The 20,861-nt window shown below is 36.9% G+C and overlaps 2 protein-coding genes across 2 annotated transcripts; one reads left to right on the top strand and one right to left on the bottom strand.

Annotated features, from left to right (window-relative positions):
- Positions 1 to 1,736: 1,736 nt before the first annotated feature.
- Positions 1,737 to 16,982, bottom strand: LOC146468815 (uncharacterized). The gene is made up of 5 exons (XM_085124083.1): positions 16,936 to 16,982; positions 16,631 to 16,824; positions 12,915 to 13,040; positions 9,520 to 11,127; positions 1,737 to 4,546 (listed from the first exon to the last, which is right to left on the bottom strand). Exons 1-5 carry the CDS (start codon positions 16,980 to 16,982, stop codon positions 4,179 to 4,181), a joined length of 2,343 nt encoding a protein of 780 aa, XP_084980209.1. The 3' UTR covers positions 1,737 to 4,178.
- Positions 6,557 to 7,876, top strand: LOC146468816 (uncharacterized). The gene has a single exon (XM_085123907.1). It carries the CDS (start codon positions 6,946 to 6,948, stop codon positions 7,726 to 7,728), a length of 783 nt encoding a protein of 260 aa, XP_084980033.1. The 5' UTR covers positions 6,557 to 6,945; the 3' UTR covers positions 7,729 to 7,876.
- Positions 16,983 to 20,861: the final 3,879 nt, after the last annotated feature.

Here is a 20,861-nt window from a genome sequence, read left to right as displayed (position 1 = left end):
TGCAGGCATGATTTTGATGAAATTATTCATAAAAAATAATCCCACAAAACATTGCGGTCTTGTCTTTTAGCTTGGTTTTAATCCGACAACGTTAATTGAAATAGCTATATACATTAGTGAGACAGGAAGAAGACTAGGCGCCTGATTTTGCGAACAGCTTTAAGGCGTTGAAAGAAATGACAAGGAGACGTCAAAACCAGTCTCTACACACAAAGACTTTTCATGTGAATATTGCAGCTTCAGGTTCACCGGCTTTATTTAAGGCTTCTCTTATTTTACAAATTATCTTCTTTAAGTTCGTTCAGTCATGTTACCAAATGTTACCTAAAAAGTATTGATGGAGCCTTTTGTACACGCTCCAGCAAGCATGCATGGTAACTGGGCAAACGTTTCCTTCTTTAATTTCTACAGTTATATTACCAAATGTTACCTAAAAAGTATTAATGGAGCTTTTTTTATACGCTCCAGCAAGCATGCATGGTAACTGGGCAAACGTTTCCTTCTTTAATTTCTACAGTTATATTACCAAATGTTAACTAAAAAGTATTAATGGAGCTTTTGTTATACGCTCCAGCAAGCATGCATGGTAACTGGACAAACGTTTCCTTCTTTAATTTCTACAGTTATATTACCAAATGTTAACTAAAAAGTATTAATGGAGCTTTTGTTATACGCTCCAGCAAGCATGCATGGTAACTGGACAAACGTTTCCTTCTTTAATTTCTACAGTTATATTACCAAATGTTAACTAAAAAGTATTAATGGAGCTTTTGTTATACGCTCCAGCAAGCATGCATGGTAACTGGGCAAACGTTTCCTTCTTTAATTTCTACAGTTATATTACCAAATGTTATCTCAAAAGCATTAATGGAGCCTTTTGTACACGCTCCGGCAAGCATGCTTGGTAACTGGACAAACGTTATCTTTTCTTAGGTTTCTACAATTATATTACCAAATGTTATCTTAAAACCCTTAATTGAGCCTTTTGTACACCCTCCAACAAACATGCTTGACAACGGAACAAGCGCCAAAATAGGGTTTCTAGGAGGCATTTCAAAAGTAATTCAGCTAATAAACGGATAGATGATCAGAATGACTCAATTACAAAAACCCAATTGTTCCGCCACGTTTACAAATGACATGTTAGTTGGAATTTCATAAGAACCTGAGCTGTTTAATGAGTAATCGAGTTATTAACACAGTCTTCACGAACTGTTAAATGCTTATTAATTCCTACAGTAGAGGCTCTGCCTTGAAAACCTGACATAATACGGACACCTCTGTATACCAGGCGGCATATTACGGACAGTTAACTTGGTCCCAGTAAGACCAAATGAACATGTAAAGTCTCCCTTTATATGACGGGCAAATTCATAATACAGACAATCCGTTCAGCCTCTTTTGGTGGATTGAGACAGCTTACTGCATAATTAGTATATCCAATTCTAACGACTGGACACAAAATGAGTCCATTAACACTATCAGTTCAAGATGCAATTTTGCTTATGGTAAGTTCTCCCTCCGTTTCTGCAGGAAACATACGTATTGGCGCATTTGTGCCCTTTTGTACGTTTTCTAAGAAAAACTCCTTAGCCATGATCCTCATTTAGCATCCGTTTCTGTAGGTAGTCACGGTGGCTCGCTACAAAAAAAAGCAACTTCATTGGATGTTTAACTACTAATCACTCACGGTAATATGCTTTGTACCGTCTTGTTTCAAGAAATAAGTCAAAACTTTCCTTATTTTATATTGTTGCTTTAAGGTAAACAAACACCTACAATGAGCAAATGGCCACCTAAGTTATCTATTAATGGGGAGATTAAGTAGCGACGACGACGACGTCAACGAGAACGTCAGAAAAACAATAGTCTTAATTAGAAAAAACGTTGAACGTGCCTTATAAACTTTCGTACATTTCTCTGCCTTCCTCTGCAAAACAACACCGTGAAATGACCAAATTCAAAGTTTTATGGAAAACGTGAACGCATGTCTTGATGATTAATTTTCTTTTCTCTTTCTGAACTTTTAAACCGCCTGCACGAAGTTAGCTCCTATAGTCCGGCCACATTACACAACATCATGAGTTTTTTTCAGAAAACACTAATGTAATTTTTAAGTTCCGCTTTCGTTGGTGTCGTCGTCGTCTCTGCTGAGGTCCCTATTTTCTCTTCTACACCGTATCGTTTCCCTGGCAACATTAAGGGTGCAGTCTGACCTGTGTCTAAACGAATTAATATTCACTTTAGTTGATGAACTACGTGAATCAACGAACTTAAGTGTTTTTTTTACTGAATTTATCTACTGAATCTTTTCCTTTTTTTTATTTTACCTACTAAAGCTTTTCTTTTCACGCTATCTACTAAATCTGATCTTGTTATGTTATCTACTAAATCTTTTCTAGCTACTAAACTTTTCTTTTTTCATCTACTAAATTATTTTCTTTTATGTTATCTGCCAAATCTTTTCTTTAAATTCTATCCACTTAATCTTTTCTTTAATGTTATCTACTAAATCGTTTCTTTTAATGTTATCTACTAAATCTTTCCTAGCTACTAAATCTTTCCTTTTTATGTTATCTACCAAATCTTTTCTTTTGATGTTCTTTACTAATTTTTTCCTTTTAATGTTATCTTCCAAATCTTTTCTTTTAATGTTATCTATTAAATCTTTTCTTTTCATGTTATCTACTAAATCTTTCCTAGTTACTAAATCTTTTCTTTTCATGTTATCTACAAAATCTTTTCTTTAAATGTTGTCTACTAAATCCTTCCTTTTTATGTTATCTACTAAATCTTTCCTTTTAAAGTTATCTATACCAAATCTTTTCTTTTAATGTTATGTACTAAATCTTTCCTTTTTATGTTATCTACTAAATCTTTCCTTTTAAAGTTATCTATACCAAATCTTTTCTTTAAATGTTGTCTACTAAATCTTTCCTTTTTATGTTATCTACTAAATCTTTCCTTTTAAAGTTATCTATACCAAATCTTTTCTTTTAATGTTATCTATTAAATCTTTTCTTTTTATGTTATGTACTAAATCTTTCCTAGCTACTAAATCTTTTCTTTTAAAGTTATCTACCAAATCTTTTCTTTTAATGTTATCTACTAAATCTTTCCTAGCTACTAAATCTTTTCTTTTAAAGTTATCTACCAAATCTTTTCTTTTAATGTTATCTACTAAATCTTTTTTTCATGTTATCTACTAAATCTTTTCTTTTTATGTGATCTACTTAATCTTTTCTCTTAATGTTATCTACTAAATCTTTCGTTTTTATGTTATCTACCAAACCTTTTCCTTTTATGTTATCTGCCACATCTTTTCTTTTAATGTTATCTACTAAATCTTTCCTTTTTATGTTATCCACCAAATCTTTTCTTTTAATGTTATCTACTAAATCTTTTGTTTTTATGTTATCTAATAAATCCTTTCTTTTATGTAATCTACCAATTCTTTTTTATTTTATGTTATCTACTAAATATTTTCTTTTTATATTATCTACTATATCTCGTAGCTACTAAATCTTTTCTTTTTATGTTATCTACTAAATCGTTCTTGTTATGAGCCATTTTTCAGGCGATTTACTCTGATGGAAGGTAGCATCCCATAACTCACTAATTAGCATGCCACAGAGAAGGTATATTTATTATCCCCTTAATGTTTGCTTTTCCCTTTGTTATTTATTGGGATTCGCTACTATTAAAGTCATTCATCCTGTTGGATCATAGCTTAATTTTTGTCTACTCATGAACTAATGGATCAGTAATCATAACTGTACTAGTTAGGAATAATTATGATTCACTTAATTGATTATTGAAATTATTTCACTTGGACTTCACTCACTGACTCGTAATTCAGAACAGCAGCAGTTAATAGGTATCTATGTCTCTCGGATAGATTTTTTGTAACAGCGTTGGCAATGTAATCTAGACCCCGCTCTTTCTACGTACTTAAATCATACAATTATTTCAGAGTGGAGTGACGCCTGGATCACGTTTTACACTTCTACCCTATAAATTATATTTAAAAACTGAAGGCTGCGTTTCTTTTTGCGCAAGTGAATAGAAAAGAACATAAAAAAGTAAAAGAAAACAAAATATAATTAACGAACAAACAAAAAACAAGCACAATCACCACCACAGCAAAACATTTACAATGTTGATTGCGTATCATTTGCTCAAAGTTTAGTATCGTATGATTTTGTTGGTTTAGCGGTGTGAATAGTGACGACGGTCACATCAGTGTGGGATTCGACGTTGCCGGGCCGTTCTTCGTCCTCTTTCCTTGAAGGATTCTCAGTTGATTCTTCCTCTTCTTCGAGGGTGAAGTTGACCACGCCACTGTCTTTTATGGCGGTTGTCATGGACGGCATGTCAATTCTACCTGTCTGAAGTTGTTGCTTAAGAACGTTAGTCCCAGCCAATCCTCGAATTTCGCCCTGAAGTTCATTCAAAGGTAACAACAGGGCGAGGCAACAAGATAGGGACCATTTTGGATTTTTGCGCCATTCTTTGATGTAACGATAAATGTAGATAATGTACTGGACTGAAAAGACAAAATAAACTAAATTACTTAAATTGTAATACGACAGTTAAAGAATCTTTTTCTAGGATTGAGAAATTAAAAATTCGAAACCTTTGAACCTGCCTCATAGGGTATTCATTGCTTTTACTTATAGACCTTTTCCATAAATGGCAGCCGATAAATTATTAATTTATTTTCATGGAAATTAGCCTTAATAGGCTCGCTAGCAAAGGCAAAATTCAGTTGAATTTTTACTTTAAAATGAAGTTAGTAAGGCCTATTAACATATTTGAAAACAATAATAACTCGGCCACCATTAATGAAAAAGGTCTACGCAATACTCGTTGGTTTGCTTCTCTTTTTTTCCTCGTATTCGTTATTTAGACATTAATGAAATACGGAAATTCCCCAATAGGCCTTTTGCAACAGTTGATCACGTTACCTACTTCTCTTAAACACAATGATTTACCTATCTTTAGCAAATAATTTTATCAAAACTGAAAAGAGCGTAAAAAAAAAAAAATAACCTGGCATGCGAATTGTCAGGCTTATATCTTTGAAAGAGAAATTTTTATGGACGTTCAAAATTAGAAGGATTTGTGTGAGAAAAAGCCAGCTTGCCATCCAGTCACGCTTTAGTGCTTTTCCATACAAATCCTTGTAAATTTTCCAATTTTTAAACTGGCACAAAATCTTTCGCTTTCATTTTGTTGGTCTGAAAATGTATATTCCGGCTAAGTTTGTCACCCTCTTTCTTTCTGTACGATTAACTACGTAAAACGTGACTGAATAGTAGGCCGTTCTCGCTTCCATACAAGGCCTTACAATTTTTCCAACATTTAAATCGTCCGGAAATCTCAGCCTTAAAGGTTATTGGTCTGAAAATTGGTGTTCTAGCTAACAAAAATATGCTTTTTGTATTTCTGTAGTTCATATAGCTGCAGCTATTGGCAAGTTTGCCAATTTTTGGTCACGTGATCAACTGTTGCAAAAGGCCTATTCCTCAGAGACAGCCCAGGGAAACTTGTGTTACCTTTTGAAAACACAGTAACTGAGGATTGGCCAAAATTTAAACTGTCCGCTGAGAAGTGGCAAAGTTTATTTTTTTAGCTGATAGCTATGAAACGTTTATCAAATGTTACCTGTTTGAGATGCCTAACCTTTGTTTGAGTACTAGTATGGCCATTGTAGATTTTTATTGGGAACAACTACCCAGTTACAGTGTAGTTGATACCTTGATGGCTTGTAGCTCTTCAGTTTTGTCTAGAGGTCTTGTGATCGTTAGAAGAGATTGGAATCACTTGAAAGTTATTTAGAAATGTTCGGATGATACCCGGCGCTGTCCGATCAGCTAATGAGAAATGGCTTAACAGAATGCCGTCTTTGCACACATATCGTTTGTTTCAAAGAAGAGATAGTATCCATCCGTAAGGATAAGAAAGAGAAATTGTATTTGCCGTATCTATAGTCAGGCACGCGAAATGCGAAGGACTGGACTGAACAGACTTGAGGTGGCTTACTTCAGTTTTCTGGTGTGAAAGAAGGCCTTGAATCAAACTTAAGAAGAACGCTAGGAGGAGATGTTTTGTAATTTTTTTAGCACAATAAATACAATTGAGATAATTTTGAGTCAGAAATAAAGTTTGTCATTAGAGTTGTCTGGTTCTAAATCTGGCCGTACTACCCTACTTTAAAATCTCAGGATTTGGAAAGTGGGCAAAAATACGTATTTGCAGGTAAGAGCACGAACCTCTGTCAGGTAGAAATTTGGCAAATGACAAGATTTTGAAATTTTGCCTTATATGAAACTTTCTAAAATAAAGCAAATATTTGAATGTAGGTTGTACGGCTAGATTTGTAGAAATTTAGCGAGAAAAAATGGTTTTCGCAAGCTCGCATCGCTTCGCACGCGTGTGATGCTTTCGTGTTGGGAGAGCGCGCATATTCCGCTCACGTAGTGCAACACCTGTAGTAAGCCGCCAAAAAGGATCTTAGTCAACCACGGCTTTGATGTTGTTTGACGGTCTAAATTCAGTTGTCATCAGCGTGCGAAAAAGATTAACAGTAGAAATTCCATTATTATGGTATTTGTGTTCTCAACCCTCAATACATGACACGATGCAAATATTTATGGAATATTTTATATTATTCAATATCTGTATGGATATCGAATACTTAAAACCATGTTTTGGGGGAATGGGTCGAGTGATGGCGGAGTAAGGAGCTCGCTACCGACCGTCCGCCCTCAAAGCTGTTTTTGAAGCAACACATGGCTGAAACTCTATCCAACTACATACGAAAACGCAGAAACAGATCTTCTGCAAGTTCTAGTGACGAACCTTCTGCTTCACCTGATTCAAAAAAAGTTTAAAGAAGTGGATGACACGTGCAACCGAGATCCCGAAGCGAAAGACGAAACTATGGAGGCCTTCGACAAAATAGAGGCTATTGCAGAACAACTGAAGTCTATTCTCGCTAGGCTGAGCACACTGGATACTATTGAATGCTCCGTTAAAAATATTGAGACCAACTTAGCGAATTTGAAAGTCAGGACTGCGAAACTGGAAGATTTTCAAGCAACTGCTAAGAAAGATATCGCCGAACTCCAGAAATCATGCAGCTTCAACGGTGACAAATGCAAAGAATACAAGGAAGATTTATCGAAAAAGTTTGACGAGCAGAATAAAAGAATTACTTCAATGCTGGAGAGAGAAAGGCTGCTGCGCGACCAAATAAACGACCTCATATCAAAGAATCTGTACCTCGAATCTTACTCCAGGCGCGAGAACATTAAATTCTTTAACATTCGAGAAGAACGCGAAGAAGACACCGAAGAAATCCTTAGAAAGTTCATGGAAAAAGAACTTGGTTTTCGAAACGCCCACACTGTCGAAATCCAACGGGTACACCATCTTAGCCGAAGAAATAATGATACAGATGCGCGACCTATCATTGCCAGGTTCCTTCGTTTCAAAGATGTAGAAGAAATATTCGCCTTGGGACGGCGCCTTGAGGGGAGCAACTTCCAGATGTTCCGCGATCTTCCTCGGGAAATCATCAAGCGCAGAAAGGATCAGATGGCAGTATTTAAGGAGGCACGACGAAATGGCATGAGAGCTTCTTTTAACAGAAGCCAGCCGGATAAGCTGTATATGAATGGTGACTTCTGGCCTTGCGGAAAACCACTGGATGCCACAGAATGATGAGTAACTGTGTTGTTCTTTAGTTATCTCTAAAATTAATTATTCTTTTTTTTTGAGGCGGGTGGTCTAGCTGCCCAACAAGTTTTCAGTGCCCGCTTGCCACTTACAACTCAAACCGATGAAGGGATTTTATGCACTTTCTATATATTTTTTTCTGTTTTTGTTTTTCCACTTCTTCTACTTTAATTAGTTGTTTGTTTATCTGTTTAAGCTTAATTTTACACGCTCTGAATGTTTTTGTCATAGTCTTCGTTTTTTGTTTTGATGTTATTCCTTTGGTAATTATTTGCTTGATGTAACTGGAACATGCCAATGTTTTTTGTAATATTGTTGGTTTTTAAAAATAAATAGTACAGTTGCAAAAAAAAAAAAAAAACAAAAAAAACAAAAAAAAGAACAAAAAAACATGTTTTACTGGGTATCCTAATTTTTGACGGCCATAGACCACAAGAAGAAATGGCATCAAGGGGTTCGCCCAAATACAACGTTTGGTTAAATAAATCGCATGACCGAATTCGTACAGGATAAGACAATAACATTTTACATCCTTTTACACAACAAGCCATGACGCCATAAAATAAAACCTTTAAATGGGTTTTATTTGGGGTGTCTTGAAAATCTGGAACATGGAACAGTTCCCCATAGTCTCTCCTGGCAACCGACCGCTGGCCAAAGAACCCGAGGACTCTAAGTACGAGATTGGCGGGTGACAAGAACGAAAGCTCTATGCTTGATTTTAGGGCACGTCCCAGAGCTACCGTGAGAGGAGCAACATTTTGGAATACTTCAATGATCAAATTAAAGTTCTCCATTGAGCGAAGCTGGATTAAGTCGTTGAGGAGCGCAAAAAGCAAGCCGAATTACGGTATGACAAACATGGATTCGCTCTTAGAGGAAATGGTCGGAAACAATTGGAAATGTGTGGTCCACTGATTGATTCGTACTTGAAGGAGATCGGAAAAGCCATAGGTTCGAGGCTACAGCAGATCAAAAGACACCAGCTTAGCCAACCCAGTTATTCCTTTCGTTCCTTGGCCTGTGTTCCGCCATGTTCGTACTCTGGCTAGGGGATACTCGGGAGACACAACAGCCTTTGATCCCCTCCCAGTTAGATTTTCATGCAGAGAAAGAGTTATGATTTATGCAAATTCAAATGACAAACGAACAATAAGGATATTGGCCTGGAACAACGTCAGACGAATATATCTACATAAATTATTATTACGGATGCCATTTTCGAGACTAACCACATCACATGACCAGAACAGCGTCGCGGAGGAAAGTTGCCCAGCAACGGGCCATCGTGTCTACACACGGGTATCAAAGAAGATGTTCCAATGATGAATTAATCCATCAAATAAAACCACTGGTAAATTAAAGGTGTGTTGATGGTGAATTAAATCCAGAAGGTGTTGTATAAGGCAAGATGCAGCAGAATTTCATTCCATCGTGTAAAAATTAAACAAATAAATAAATAAATAAATAAATAAACAAAAACAAAAAAACCCTTGAATTTTTATAAAAGAGAGAACGATAGATTTCCCTGTCGTGGAGTGCAAAGCATAATGGGTGACTATGTTGTCAATATCTTGTCGGCATGATAACTGCAATCCACTTGATAAAACTACTGTTATACCAGATTGTAACCTGATACATCTTAGGAAAAGTCAGCAAGTTTGGTGGTGTTTGCGTTTGTACTTTAAACGTCACGGGCTGATTCTAGATCAGTCTCCCCACCCTCTCTTTCCAGGCTGAATTGGATAAAAAGATGACTTACAAAAAGGCACTTACCAATTAGAAGGAGGATCACTGAAGCATTTGCTCCAACTACCAGTAACTCGAACATGATTTTATCCACGGAATGATCCACAGATGAAGGGATGTTTTCGCTGGGAATCTTACTCACGGCTCCTATTCCCAAGTTGACGAAAGTAACCACTAAAGATGTTAGCATTAACCTGTTCTCGAACGGATCTACCACTGGTTTTTTGACGGCAAAGCCAATTGCATAGATACCTGAAATGATGGAAGCGATTCCTGCATAGGACCTGCTCTCACTGCCGATTAGGATTAAACCAGATGTCAGGATAACCTTGCGCACTGTATCAACAAGTTCCCAGTACCATGCAGAAGGCCTGTAATTTTCAAACAGGAATCGTAATCCCGTAAGCAATTCAGCGCTTTTTGCTTCATTGTCGTCGTCGCAACTTCCACCTTCGTCGTCGTCTCGGATAGTTTGCAGCGCCCTTCGTTGACTCAAGAAGAGAGTGAGGAAGGAAACTGCTGGCAGGAAAAGCACGTAACCAACGGCAACGTATCCGACGATAACTAAACGATTGTATCTTGAACTATTACAGTTTATGCCAAAGTCCGCCTTTAAATATCTGGTACAATCATCCTTTTCATCATCACTGCAAAGCGTACGACAAGCGAGAGGCAGTACGGCTGCTGTTTTTGAACACGTGCTGAGGTAGGTAACATAAAGGATGAAAAAAGCGTTTCTGTAGATGAACTCTTTTGTCTGAGACATTTTTAGGGCTTTCTGTTGGTCATCCAAGGTGGAACGCAATCTGAGGTATAACTTTCTGATTCCGTAAACACAGATCGACAGGATGATAACTAAAGCGTTTAGCGTGAGTATGGAAAAAAGATCTCCAAATGCATCAATTTTCAATTCTGGGAAGAGACAGTGAAGAGGCGCAATCTGGAACACGTTTAACTGCAAAGCCTGGGAATAAGTTCCGATGAGGGCAAGAGATTGGGGCCATTCAATGTATGCAAATGCTTCAAGCAGTCCAAACGTTACTTGGTAAAAACCAATAACGATTTTGAGCCGCCCAAGAACAATGTCCACTGAAGAACGCCCGACATTCTTTTTGCTTTTCTTTTTGCTTGACCATACCAGGATAGCGATTATTATGATAATGACTGCAGCCGAGATAGAAAGCTGCCCGATCATCCATTTTTTTGTTGGGCACAGTTCGCAGCTTTTAAATTGCTTGTAGTAGCCATCACTGCAAACTTCACACAACGGACCTTTGTATCCAGTGCTGCAGTTAGAATCTATACCTCCAGTACAAGATTCTTGGCGAGGACATCTATGAGGTTTTGGTACAGCGTGTGGGTACTTAGTTAAAGACCGATTGGGTAGCGAGCCATTAATGTGTGCATTAACTTCAGCGGTAACATTAAGGACATTGCTTGTAAATTTTCTATAGAGATGTTTGTGTGTCTCATTTTCCCAGTACCACCAGAAACCAGACTTTAAAGTTGCGAAGTCATCAGCGCATTCTAAACCATCAGCACCACATGGTTTGCATTCCCCAAACAGATCTGTCCGATAAAACGACTGCAGGCATTTGCAAGCTCGAAATCCAGCAAAAGAGCTAGAATCAGTTCCTGTTAACGAAAAATAAAGTATAGTTTTTAATCTCCTTATCTATGCATGTATAGCTTTTTGCTTCTATGTCTGTTTGTGATTTTGAGGTCGCTCATAACGGTTTGCAGCTTTTCTCTTCAGTTATAATTTGATCGATAAGTACTGCTATTCTTTATCAGTAAATGGTGCAAACATAGTCATAATTGTTCGACTTAATAAGCAACAATAACAAAAATATAGCCGTTAAAAACATCCCTTGTTTCAGCTTAGGTTAGCATAACACAAAAACGAGCTGTATGATCCCAACGTTTTACTATGGAATTCTAACCAGCATGCCAATACGCACCTTCTTGCAAACTCACTCAAAAAAAATGTTATAGGAGGGGTTTAGGAGCCACCTTGAATTTTCAAAAATATTAGGTGAATTATTTAGCGCAGTATAAATTAATATTTCTTATTTTTCGGTTGGCTCGGTTTCCTTTGTTCTTTTCGGTTGAATATATGCAATAGCCCCTGTCAATTACTAACTGTCTGAAAAGTTGGGTGCGGCTTTGGTTGTAAAAGGGGAGGGCGGGGTTGAAAACAATGACTGATAACAACGGACGAGGGGGAAATATATATCTCCCCCCTCCCTCGTCATATACCACTCGACTTATTCCCCTTATTCAGTGTTCTCAAAAATTTCAACGAGTGCTTAATCGTTTACTATTAAAGAAAAAAATGAAGAACATAACTTTTACTACTACTACTACTACTACTACTACTACTACTACTACTACTACTACTACTACTACTACTACTACTACTACTACTACTACTACTACTACTACTACTACTACTACTACTAATTTAATAACAGGCCACTCATTCCATACTCGTACTGTGCCACTGTTAGCTTTCTTTACATTTGCAGGATTACGGTCACTAATCCGCTCAGCAAAGACAGTGTAGGAAGTTTTTGGTTAAAAAGACTTCATCTTCACAACCGCTTATCGTTGTTTCCACACGGAACAATAGCTGACTGCACACTATTTCCAAAATTTAACAACAGCCGCTCAACCACGTGTAGTGTACTGAATGCAGTGTTTACCACGTATACCAGCAAACAAAAGCAGTTGTTTATGCATATTGTTGTGTGAATAATCCAAAGTTCAAAAAACAGTTGAGAAAAACATCTTCAGAGCCGAAATCTCACTGCCTACAACTGTCATCAAAAAGTGTTGTGTATTAGACTTCGACCTGTTATAAAATAAGCATTTAACTATTTAAGGTCTTTGTTTCTATTAAGGAAACCTCACCAACAGAAAAAATAAGCATGTTATTGACCTGTCCCTCGGGGATTTGTGATATATTTCCCTCGTGGCGTGCCCTCGGGCGCAAGGGGAATATATCAGATATCCCCTCGTTCCAGGCCAATAACCCTTACATAACCAGTGTACTCATATGCACTACTTTGTTGTTTCCAGTTTGTTTGTTTTTTTAATTTGTTGTTGTTGAAAGTTGCCCATGCTTGCAAATCGTTTCAATCTTTACCCGTAAGGACAATTGTTCGTTTGTTTAGCGGAAAAAACGAAAGAAAAGGAAGCGCCAACGTTTGAGTCTCTTGGCCAAGGATGAGTAAACTCTGCAGCGACACGTTTGGTTTTTCATCCATACGTCGGGACAAGTGAAAGAAGGGACAATGCCCCAAAACCTCTCCAGAGCTTGGAATCTTAGACTGGGTTAGGTTACTACATGCCTTGTGTTTCGCTGTAGATGTTTAACTCCTTTAAACACTCTGGATATTTTAGCAAGATAATGGTATTACCTTGAGGACAGGCTTTGCAATCGCTGGCGCTCTTCCCAGGCGCATCGTTCTCAGACACAAAAGTTCCTTCAGGGCATCGTAAACAACTTTCATTGACAAAGGCTTCAGTGTCCGAATAATGACCTCCTAAAATGTTAAACAAAAAATATTCAAAACTTAAAAGCCTTAACCATGCTTTCTAGGGTAAGCAGGGAAATAGTAGGAGTGTCACACAAGTGGTACGCGATAAAAGAGCAGCTCACCCTAGTTATTGAGCTTCCATGACATTTTTGTATAACCAATAAAAGCAATTTAAAGGACTCTGTTACGCCGCAAAATGTAATACTAACGCAAAATGTAATAACATCGACGCAAACTGTAATAAAGTATTCAACGCAAAATGTAAGAACGTTTCTGACGCACAATGTAATAACGCAAAATGTAATAACTCACGAATGACGTGAATGTAATTTTGAAATCAGTATCATGATTCAGTGTACGTTCACCTATGCATAAATTGAATAACAGGTGTACAGGTTTTATTCTCAACTCTTAAAAGTTTCAGATCGGAGGATTGGTGTTTTCTTACGGTATCTACTTATGGTGGCGTTTAAAAATGTGACTTTTTGGTGCTACGCTTATTCAAAAGAAGAGTTCTTAAATTTTGCGTTGAAAACTTTATTACATTTTGCAGGGACTCGTGACATGGTCACAATTTCTATCGTATATTATACACGTTCGTGTGGCACTCATAAAATAGGCGCCGCCCTCCAAAAAGCGCCTCAGCCCTCAATAACAACGCGGTCACTTATTCGAAGCACATGAACATTAACTTTAGGGTGATAGATTACGAAGGGGGTTTCATCCTCATATAACTACAGTCAAACCTCTTAAAAACGGACACCGCGGGAACATGAATTAGTGTCCGTATCATAGAGGTGCCAATTTTAGAGAAGTAGGCCTTAGATGGATTTCGGTCTCTCAGAGACCAAGTGAACTGTCCGTAAAAGAAAGGTGTCCTAAAAGAGAGGTTTCGCTGTGCCCGAGTCCGATCTACAGAGTTTTTTAACTGAGTCTCTTTATGTCTATTATGCATTTACGTTTCCAAAAGTGACTGTTTTAAAGGAGCGTAGCACCTAAGAGTCACATTGTTAAGCGCCACAATAAGTAGATACGGTAAGAAAACACCAGTCCCCCGATCTCAAACTTTTAAGAGTGGAGAATAAAACCTGTACTCCTGTTATTCAATTTATGCATAGGTGAATGTACACTGAATCATGATACTGATTTCGAAATACTATACACGTCATTCGTGAGTTATTACATTTTGCGTTATTACATTATGCGTCAGAAAAGTTCTTACATTTTGCGTTGAATACTTTATTACAGTTTGCGTCGATGTTATTACAATTTTGCGGCGTAAAAGACCTTTTTCTTTTTCTTAATATTTGACTTTAATGCATTGAGAAGTAAATTCACTTCAATGTGTAACGAAAAAAAATAACGCTTGCGCGCGTTAAGCTTTGTCCTCTAAAGATAACATGCTGGAGTCAAGAATGTGATTTGTGAAGCACACTAGATAAATTAAAGGGGCAGCTTCATGGGAGATATCATGATTTCGGGCAAAAATTCACTAAATTTAAACTTTAAACACTGTCTTACAGTTAATTTCTAAATCGCTAATTAAAAAAAATTGACGCAACGGTTGAACTAAAATATAGTACAACCGATTTTTAACGTGTTACGACAGCGAAAATTATTGGAAAAGGTTGGCCTCACGTTTTCAAATTTGAACCCATCTTTATTTTGGTCGTCTTCCCGATGATAGTTTCTTGGCATTCTACTATTCTTTTAATTTAATTTTGGTCGTTATATCTTGGCTGCTATCGAGGGAATAGCGTTTTTTTTATTTTCAGTGTGTTGATAATTATAGCGTGATACTGTCCCTTTAAGATGAAGTTTTTCCAGAACAGCATTCATTATTTTGCAGATTCAATTTCAATAAAAATTGAGCATCACTGGAAGAAGCTTTCATTAACGTTATGATAGAACTGTACATTTTAAAACATCTTTTTTGGTTTAAAAAAAATACATCCATCCAATGAATCATATTTAACACATTGCAAGGTATGTCTTTAGTAAAGAATAGGAAACCTTAATCTTTTGTGGTTTTATATCAGGTTGTCAGTGTACTAAGTATGAATTTGACAGTCCAAACGGCACAATGCTTTTAATTTTCTGTGTTTGGCGGCAAACTATGATACCCTATTGAGCATGATTCTATGATCAAATCATCTCTGTAAAAAATCCACTATTTTGTTTTTATCAAGTTCGGACATGAAAATTCTAACTTCCTTTCTGGAAGCGTTCGTGCTGTCTCGGTTTCTTATTCCATCCAAAAATACAAACGAATGTTCCTTTCCTTTTCATGGAGATAAGTGAAAATGCCTTTTTGGGGGAAATTGAGAGTATTTAGAAAGTACAGTAAACACCTCCTGTACTGAAAATAAAACCATTTTCATGGGATGCTAGGGCTTACAGTAAAGTTACAACTGGCTATCTCAAACTTGTATGTCTGGAACAAAAAAATGTTTCCCTTGTTTGATGGAGATAGCGGAAGTCTACTCTATAGTCAATTTTTACTCTATAGGCAATTTTTATCGGCTACTTGTAGAATCAATTTCATGGCCTCAATCGGTCACGTTCTCCTATCTGATTGGTTCATCCAAATGGCCTTCTCTAAGTATCAAATTTTGAAGCCTAAGCTTAAAAAGATATAAATCTTAACAACTCTTTGAATGTAGCTTCCTGGGTCGCTTTGAACAAACATTTCGCTCCGTCAAGGTTAGTTGTTATGAACATATATCTTTTGTGTTCTGCAATCTTGATAAAGTGGACTTTAATTATATTTATCTCTTTATTTATTTATTTATTTATTTTTATTCTGAGTAGGTAGGTCGAATTGTGCGAAGAAAATGACCTTGAAAATCCATGCTGTTCCACAGAGTTGTTGTTGTTGTGGTTGTTGTTTTAATTTTCATCACTTTTCCGGGTAATCCATGCCCCATTTGCCTTCCGAGCTAAGTGAAAATGTTTTAAACCATACGTAGTAAGACAATGCGTCACATTCCCGACACCCCTTCCGAAATTCCTACTTTTTTTCCTGTAAACCGTATGTCCACCTTGCCTCGATCAGTATCCTATGATCAGGTTGTTCTGCTGAGCGCCTTTATTGCACATGTCATAACCCGGACACAGAGTATCCAAAGGAGTGGGCAAACATCTAAGGTCGCAATACTCATGAACAACCAGCGAAAGACGCTGCATTTAAATAGTCAAAACAGCAGTGTATATCGAACGAACGAATGATAATGAAAGAATGAATGATCAATGAATCAACATTTTTTTTTAAATTAGGCAATTGTTTTAAGACGAAAATTACCGATAAGAAAATTCGACGTTTAGATGCCTCTGTGTCCGTCATTTTCAATAAATATGCAAGGAAAACGTAATATATATGACGACAGAAAGTTGCCGAGACGTCGATTTCCTTATTGCTAATTTTTTATCATAAATTTTTGTCAAAGTCTTCAGTTAAAAAAAATCAGTTGTTTGCCAGCTTTAATGCAGTGCTGGCCATTTATGATGAGCTCTTCTTAGGAAACAACTGTGTTAAAAGACTTAACAGTGATTTTAAAAAGATCTTCTATACAAGATAGACACTTGAAGAGACTCACCTGCTGGGCACTCCTGGCAGGTACGAATGCCCAACTTCAAAATCGTGCCGGATGGGCATGGAAGGAGTCTGTATTCTCCTAGTGATGTATTTCCAAACCCGGCAGCCACAAAAGCCTGTTTCATGCTCTTCTTAGCTGTTGTACTACCCACTTGAGAAAGGTTGATATCTTCTGATTCGCCTTCCCCCAGTCCACTTCAAACAAATCACAACAAAAGGAAACAAATAATAGAATACTTAGCTGAAATCGATCAAGCTAAGAATTGTTCGATAATATATTCAGAAAATAATCAGTTTAACACTTACAGCTGGATTTTGCAGTGCACTTTTCCATTTTCACGGGTGAATTTCATGGTACCTATTTTCTCATTTCTCACAGTTCTGCAAAAGGTACATACATAGCTATTTGCTTTTCAACGGGTTCATTGAATCATGAAATTGAACTGAAAAAAAAAAAAACCATTACGTCATTTACTCGAGCCTATTTATAAACTATCAAGGCTATGACATTGGCACCCGAGAGAAAGATGGTACGCCAAAAGATGTTTCCTTTGAGGAGTACAATGAGGATATGTGTCCAAATGGAGGCCATTTGGTTTTCTTTCTTTTTTTTTTTTAAGTGACAGTGTACTGCAAACATATTTGCTTTAGGTTACTCAAAACAGGAAGATTCCTTTTTCTGCAAAAAATAATACGTGTCATAATTTAGTTGACACTGCGAGCGAATTGTTTCCAGGTAAATTTATTTAAAAAGTTATAAAAGTTCAAAAACTCCTCTAGAAAACACGGTGTCAAACTGGAATATATATTAATTAAGAGTATCACTATTTACTATTTGATAACAAAAAAACTACTGTTTAAACGCGGAGCAGGATTTTTGATACTCACATTTCAGGAGCCAGATTAGCTGCCCCAAGGAGAGATGTAGAGTTTACTAATTCCAACTCCGTCCTTATCACGTATCTAACGACAAGAAAACGATATTGTGTTGTTTGCCTTTTTATCAAATGTTATTTAATATCTTTCACAAGAGTAACGGGGTGATGACAAACCTTATAATTCGACATCCTTTGAAACTTTGTTTTTATAACTGATCTCAGACAAATAATTGAATTTATCAAAAGCTTTCAAGTTGACACCTAATCATTCGAGCACTCTAATGCATTCTTTAGAAAACGAGACAAAGAGTTAATGTTTCTGAGTTGTGTTTGTAAATAAAAGTACACAATTTGCGGGAGTGAGTTAGGGTAGCTCTCTCGAGAAAAAAAGCAAGACGCTCAAGCTTACTACTAGTCAGTCGAACGGCGACGGAACCCCTTTTGAGAAAATTATAATTAACGGCAAATATTTGAAATGTGGCTTACTGTTTTTCATTTTCCGTTCACTTTCAATTACACATTTGTGTACCTTTATAGCCTAATTTTTATGTAGTAGATTTTTTTTTGGAAAAAAAATTCCTTCCGCCGAATTCACGAACTGTTGGGATACTTTACCTTATTCAGCACTTTGAACGAATTTTTGTTTTCCTTTCAAGACTAAAACGATTAATTTCCCATATCCCAAAGGTCTGTTCCGATCAAAAACATAACACTTTTTTACTACAATGTGAGCCGAACCTCTGGAGCGATAAAGTCTTTCTACTGTCGAATAGGACCGTTGAGATAAGTAGGATTAGTGGGTAAAATTTAGTAATGACTGATTGCCTCATTTTCTTTGGACCATGAGCAGAGATATCTGAGAATCTTGCATATATACAGTTAACACAGAAAACCCAGGCACAGTATTTAAACGTCAGGTTGTCTTTGTGTCTTGTTGGTATTTGTTGCTGTTTAAAGCCGGCAGTTTCGTTTCGTTTTTACCTTTAATTACAGAAAAATGAGGAATGCTACAGAATCGCTTCCTTCTTCTCTCAGAAATTGCTCTCGCATCAAAATTCTCATCCACTTCTTCGACAAGCGCCAAAACTTAACCATAACATTCACCTTTCATGTTGATCACACTGCGATCTTACATAAGGAAAATTGGAAGAAAATTCAGTTGCCGGTGATTTTCGCCTACGTTCGGCCTTTTTGACGGAAACCACCTTGGGAGGCTGCACGAGTTTAAATTACATGAGGTTCTTTTATTGGCCAATTCAAGCTGACTCTCACGCGCCAACAACGGAAAGTGCACAAGAGGGAAGAGCTTTCTTTCTTTCAATAGTAATTACGCGCCCAGAACTATTGGGAACATGTTTTCATTGTGGACAATGTTAGCGGAATTAACGACCTTCCAACATATACTCACATAGAAAGAACATCTTGTGGCACAACGAATGCACGAGGTCCAATGGCTTGTATAGGATTATCTGACAGTAATCTGCCGAAAAAAATAACTTTTGTTGCACATGTGCGAATCTAGCTTAATTACCGAACAAGAGGCTACCAAGTACCCGAAACATTGTAAAAACACTTTAAGAATAACACCTAAGTGAGATCTATGATTGATATTTGCTAGAAACACACTAGGGCTGATTTTGTCATTTACGGGTTTTTTTTTTTAGTAATATTATAAATAATTTTCAATGCGAGGTACAAAAATTCACAGCATTTATATTTATGCTGTGAACCATAATTTACAAACATTAATGCAGTTTCAAAGTTTCTAGGTTACAAGCTATGCGTTTTCTTTCCCAGTGTTTGTCAGTTAATGATTAAACTCTCACAAATTGACATTATTTACAAAAAAAAAACAAAACAATAACAACAACAACTTAGAAAATAAAACAAAACACAAAAACACTTAAAAAAAAGCATATTAAATAAATATTGAAAGGTAGTAACTATTTCTAATTCAATGCTCACTTTTAGGCGAAAAAGTGTGAGAAAACTGTCAAAAAAGAGTTCTATATTGTAAAGGGCTGCTTCAGAAACCCACTTACAATCAGAAAATGATAATGTTAGAGATTGTTTCGTTTTATTGGCCGACTAACATTGGAAAGTCTTTCAAATGGCTATAGCATAGGAACAGTGTATTATTGGAACATGCGATGTAAGGAGTGAACATCAGTTAAGCATTGACTGCATGCATTGTTGCCACAAATTTTGGTTCTTCACAGACTTACTTTGGTTGTAAGTATGTTGTGAATAATCTTATATTGAAACATCGTTTTTGCAATGTCGTTTTTGGATCTGGAAAGGTACTTTGTATACTTTACGAATAGTTTCGTGAAAAAAACGTATCTTAAGATCTTTTCAGTTTCAGTTGTAGTGTCAAACCAGCTTTTGTAAGAAAACTGTTTACCATTGATTACAATCTTTTCGTTATTCCAAATTATTCATGAGTAGCCTGCAGAACAGGTGCTAAATTTTTTATTTGTTTAAGTTTTTCCCCGTTTTTCAGGCGAGTGGAGGCAAGTGCGAAGCTCGATTCACTCGCGACAGGGGGAGGGGGGGGGGGGGGATTACACCTGCCCGCACACACATTGTTCATGCTATTCCGACCCTATAGACACTTTCCAAAATCTCCAACCATTTACTGCGTTTAGTGTGGACGGTGAATACCGGTACTACGTAAACTGCCACAAAAACATACGCTAACGGAAAAACAGCACGGGTAAATTGTCCTTGGAGACAATAAAAACTCTGCAGCCTTCAATAGATCTAGTACAGGAAGTAATGAGAAGTTTTATGGATTTCCCTCTTTATGAAAAAAGGACAATTACAGAGGTTATCCACGTAAACAACATGGCTCGCGTCCCGGCCTCTTGTTGTCAGTTGTCGTTTAAGTCAACAGTCCACTTAGGCCCAATTTAGTTTCTCTCGTGTATGTCAATAGGTTATCGTGGGCCATCCAGAAAATAGCACGTCTCGTAAATTTAATTGCCAGGATATTCAGGCAACAATTGTTCGAAGGGCAGTCGAGAGAAACTATAACTGCCGTTTAGTACTGAAACAGCGAAGAAAGGGAAGCGTTAGCCAGATCAAACTTTTTCCAAACCTAGCTGGAAGCCATTCAAGTATATTTCTTTAGTTTTTCCTTTACCGCATTCGGGAAAAAAAAACGAGAAGGGCTTCTCGAAGAGCTTAGTCAAAAGAAAACAATGACACGACCGCCATTTTGTTGTCCAAAAACATCTCATGACCTCTTAACATTAAATAACCAACTGGATAGCCGCTTTCATATATGAACGACCGAATAGCATGAACAATAGTGGGCGGACAGTAGTTAATTTTTTGGGCCCCTCCCGTCGT

Source organism: Pavona decussata, unplaced genomic scaffold (assembly GCF_977016875.1).
Source record: "Pavona decussata unplaced genomic scaffold, jaPavDecu1.1 SCAFFOLD_128, whole genome shotgun sequence".
NCBI classification, from domain to species: Eukaryota; Metazoa; Cnidaria; class Anthozoa; order Scleractinia; family Agariciidae; genus Pavona; species Pavona decussata.
The sequence above is the reverse complement of the archived record's forward strand: the minus strand, read 5'-3'. Positions and strand labels throughout refer to the sequence as shown.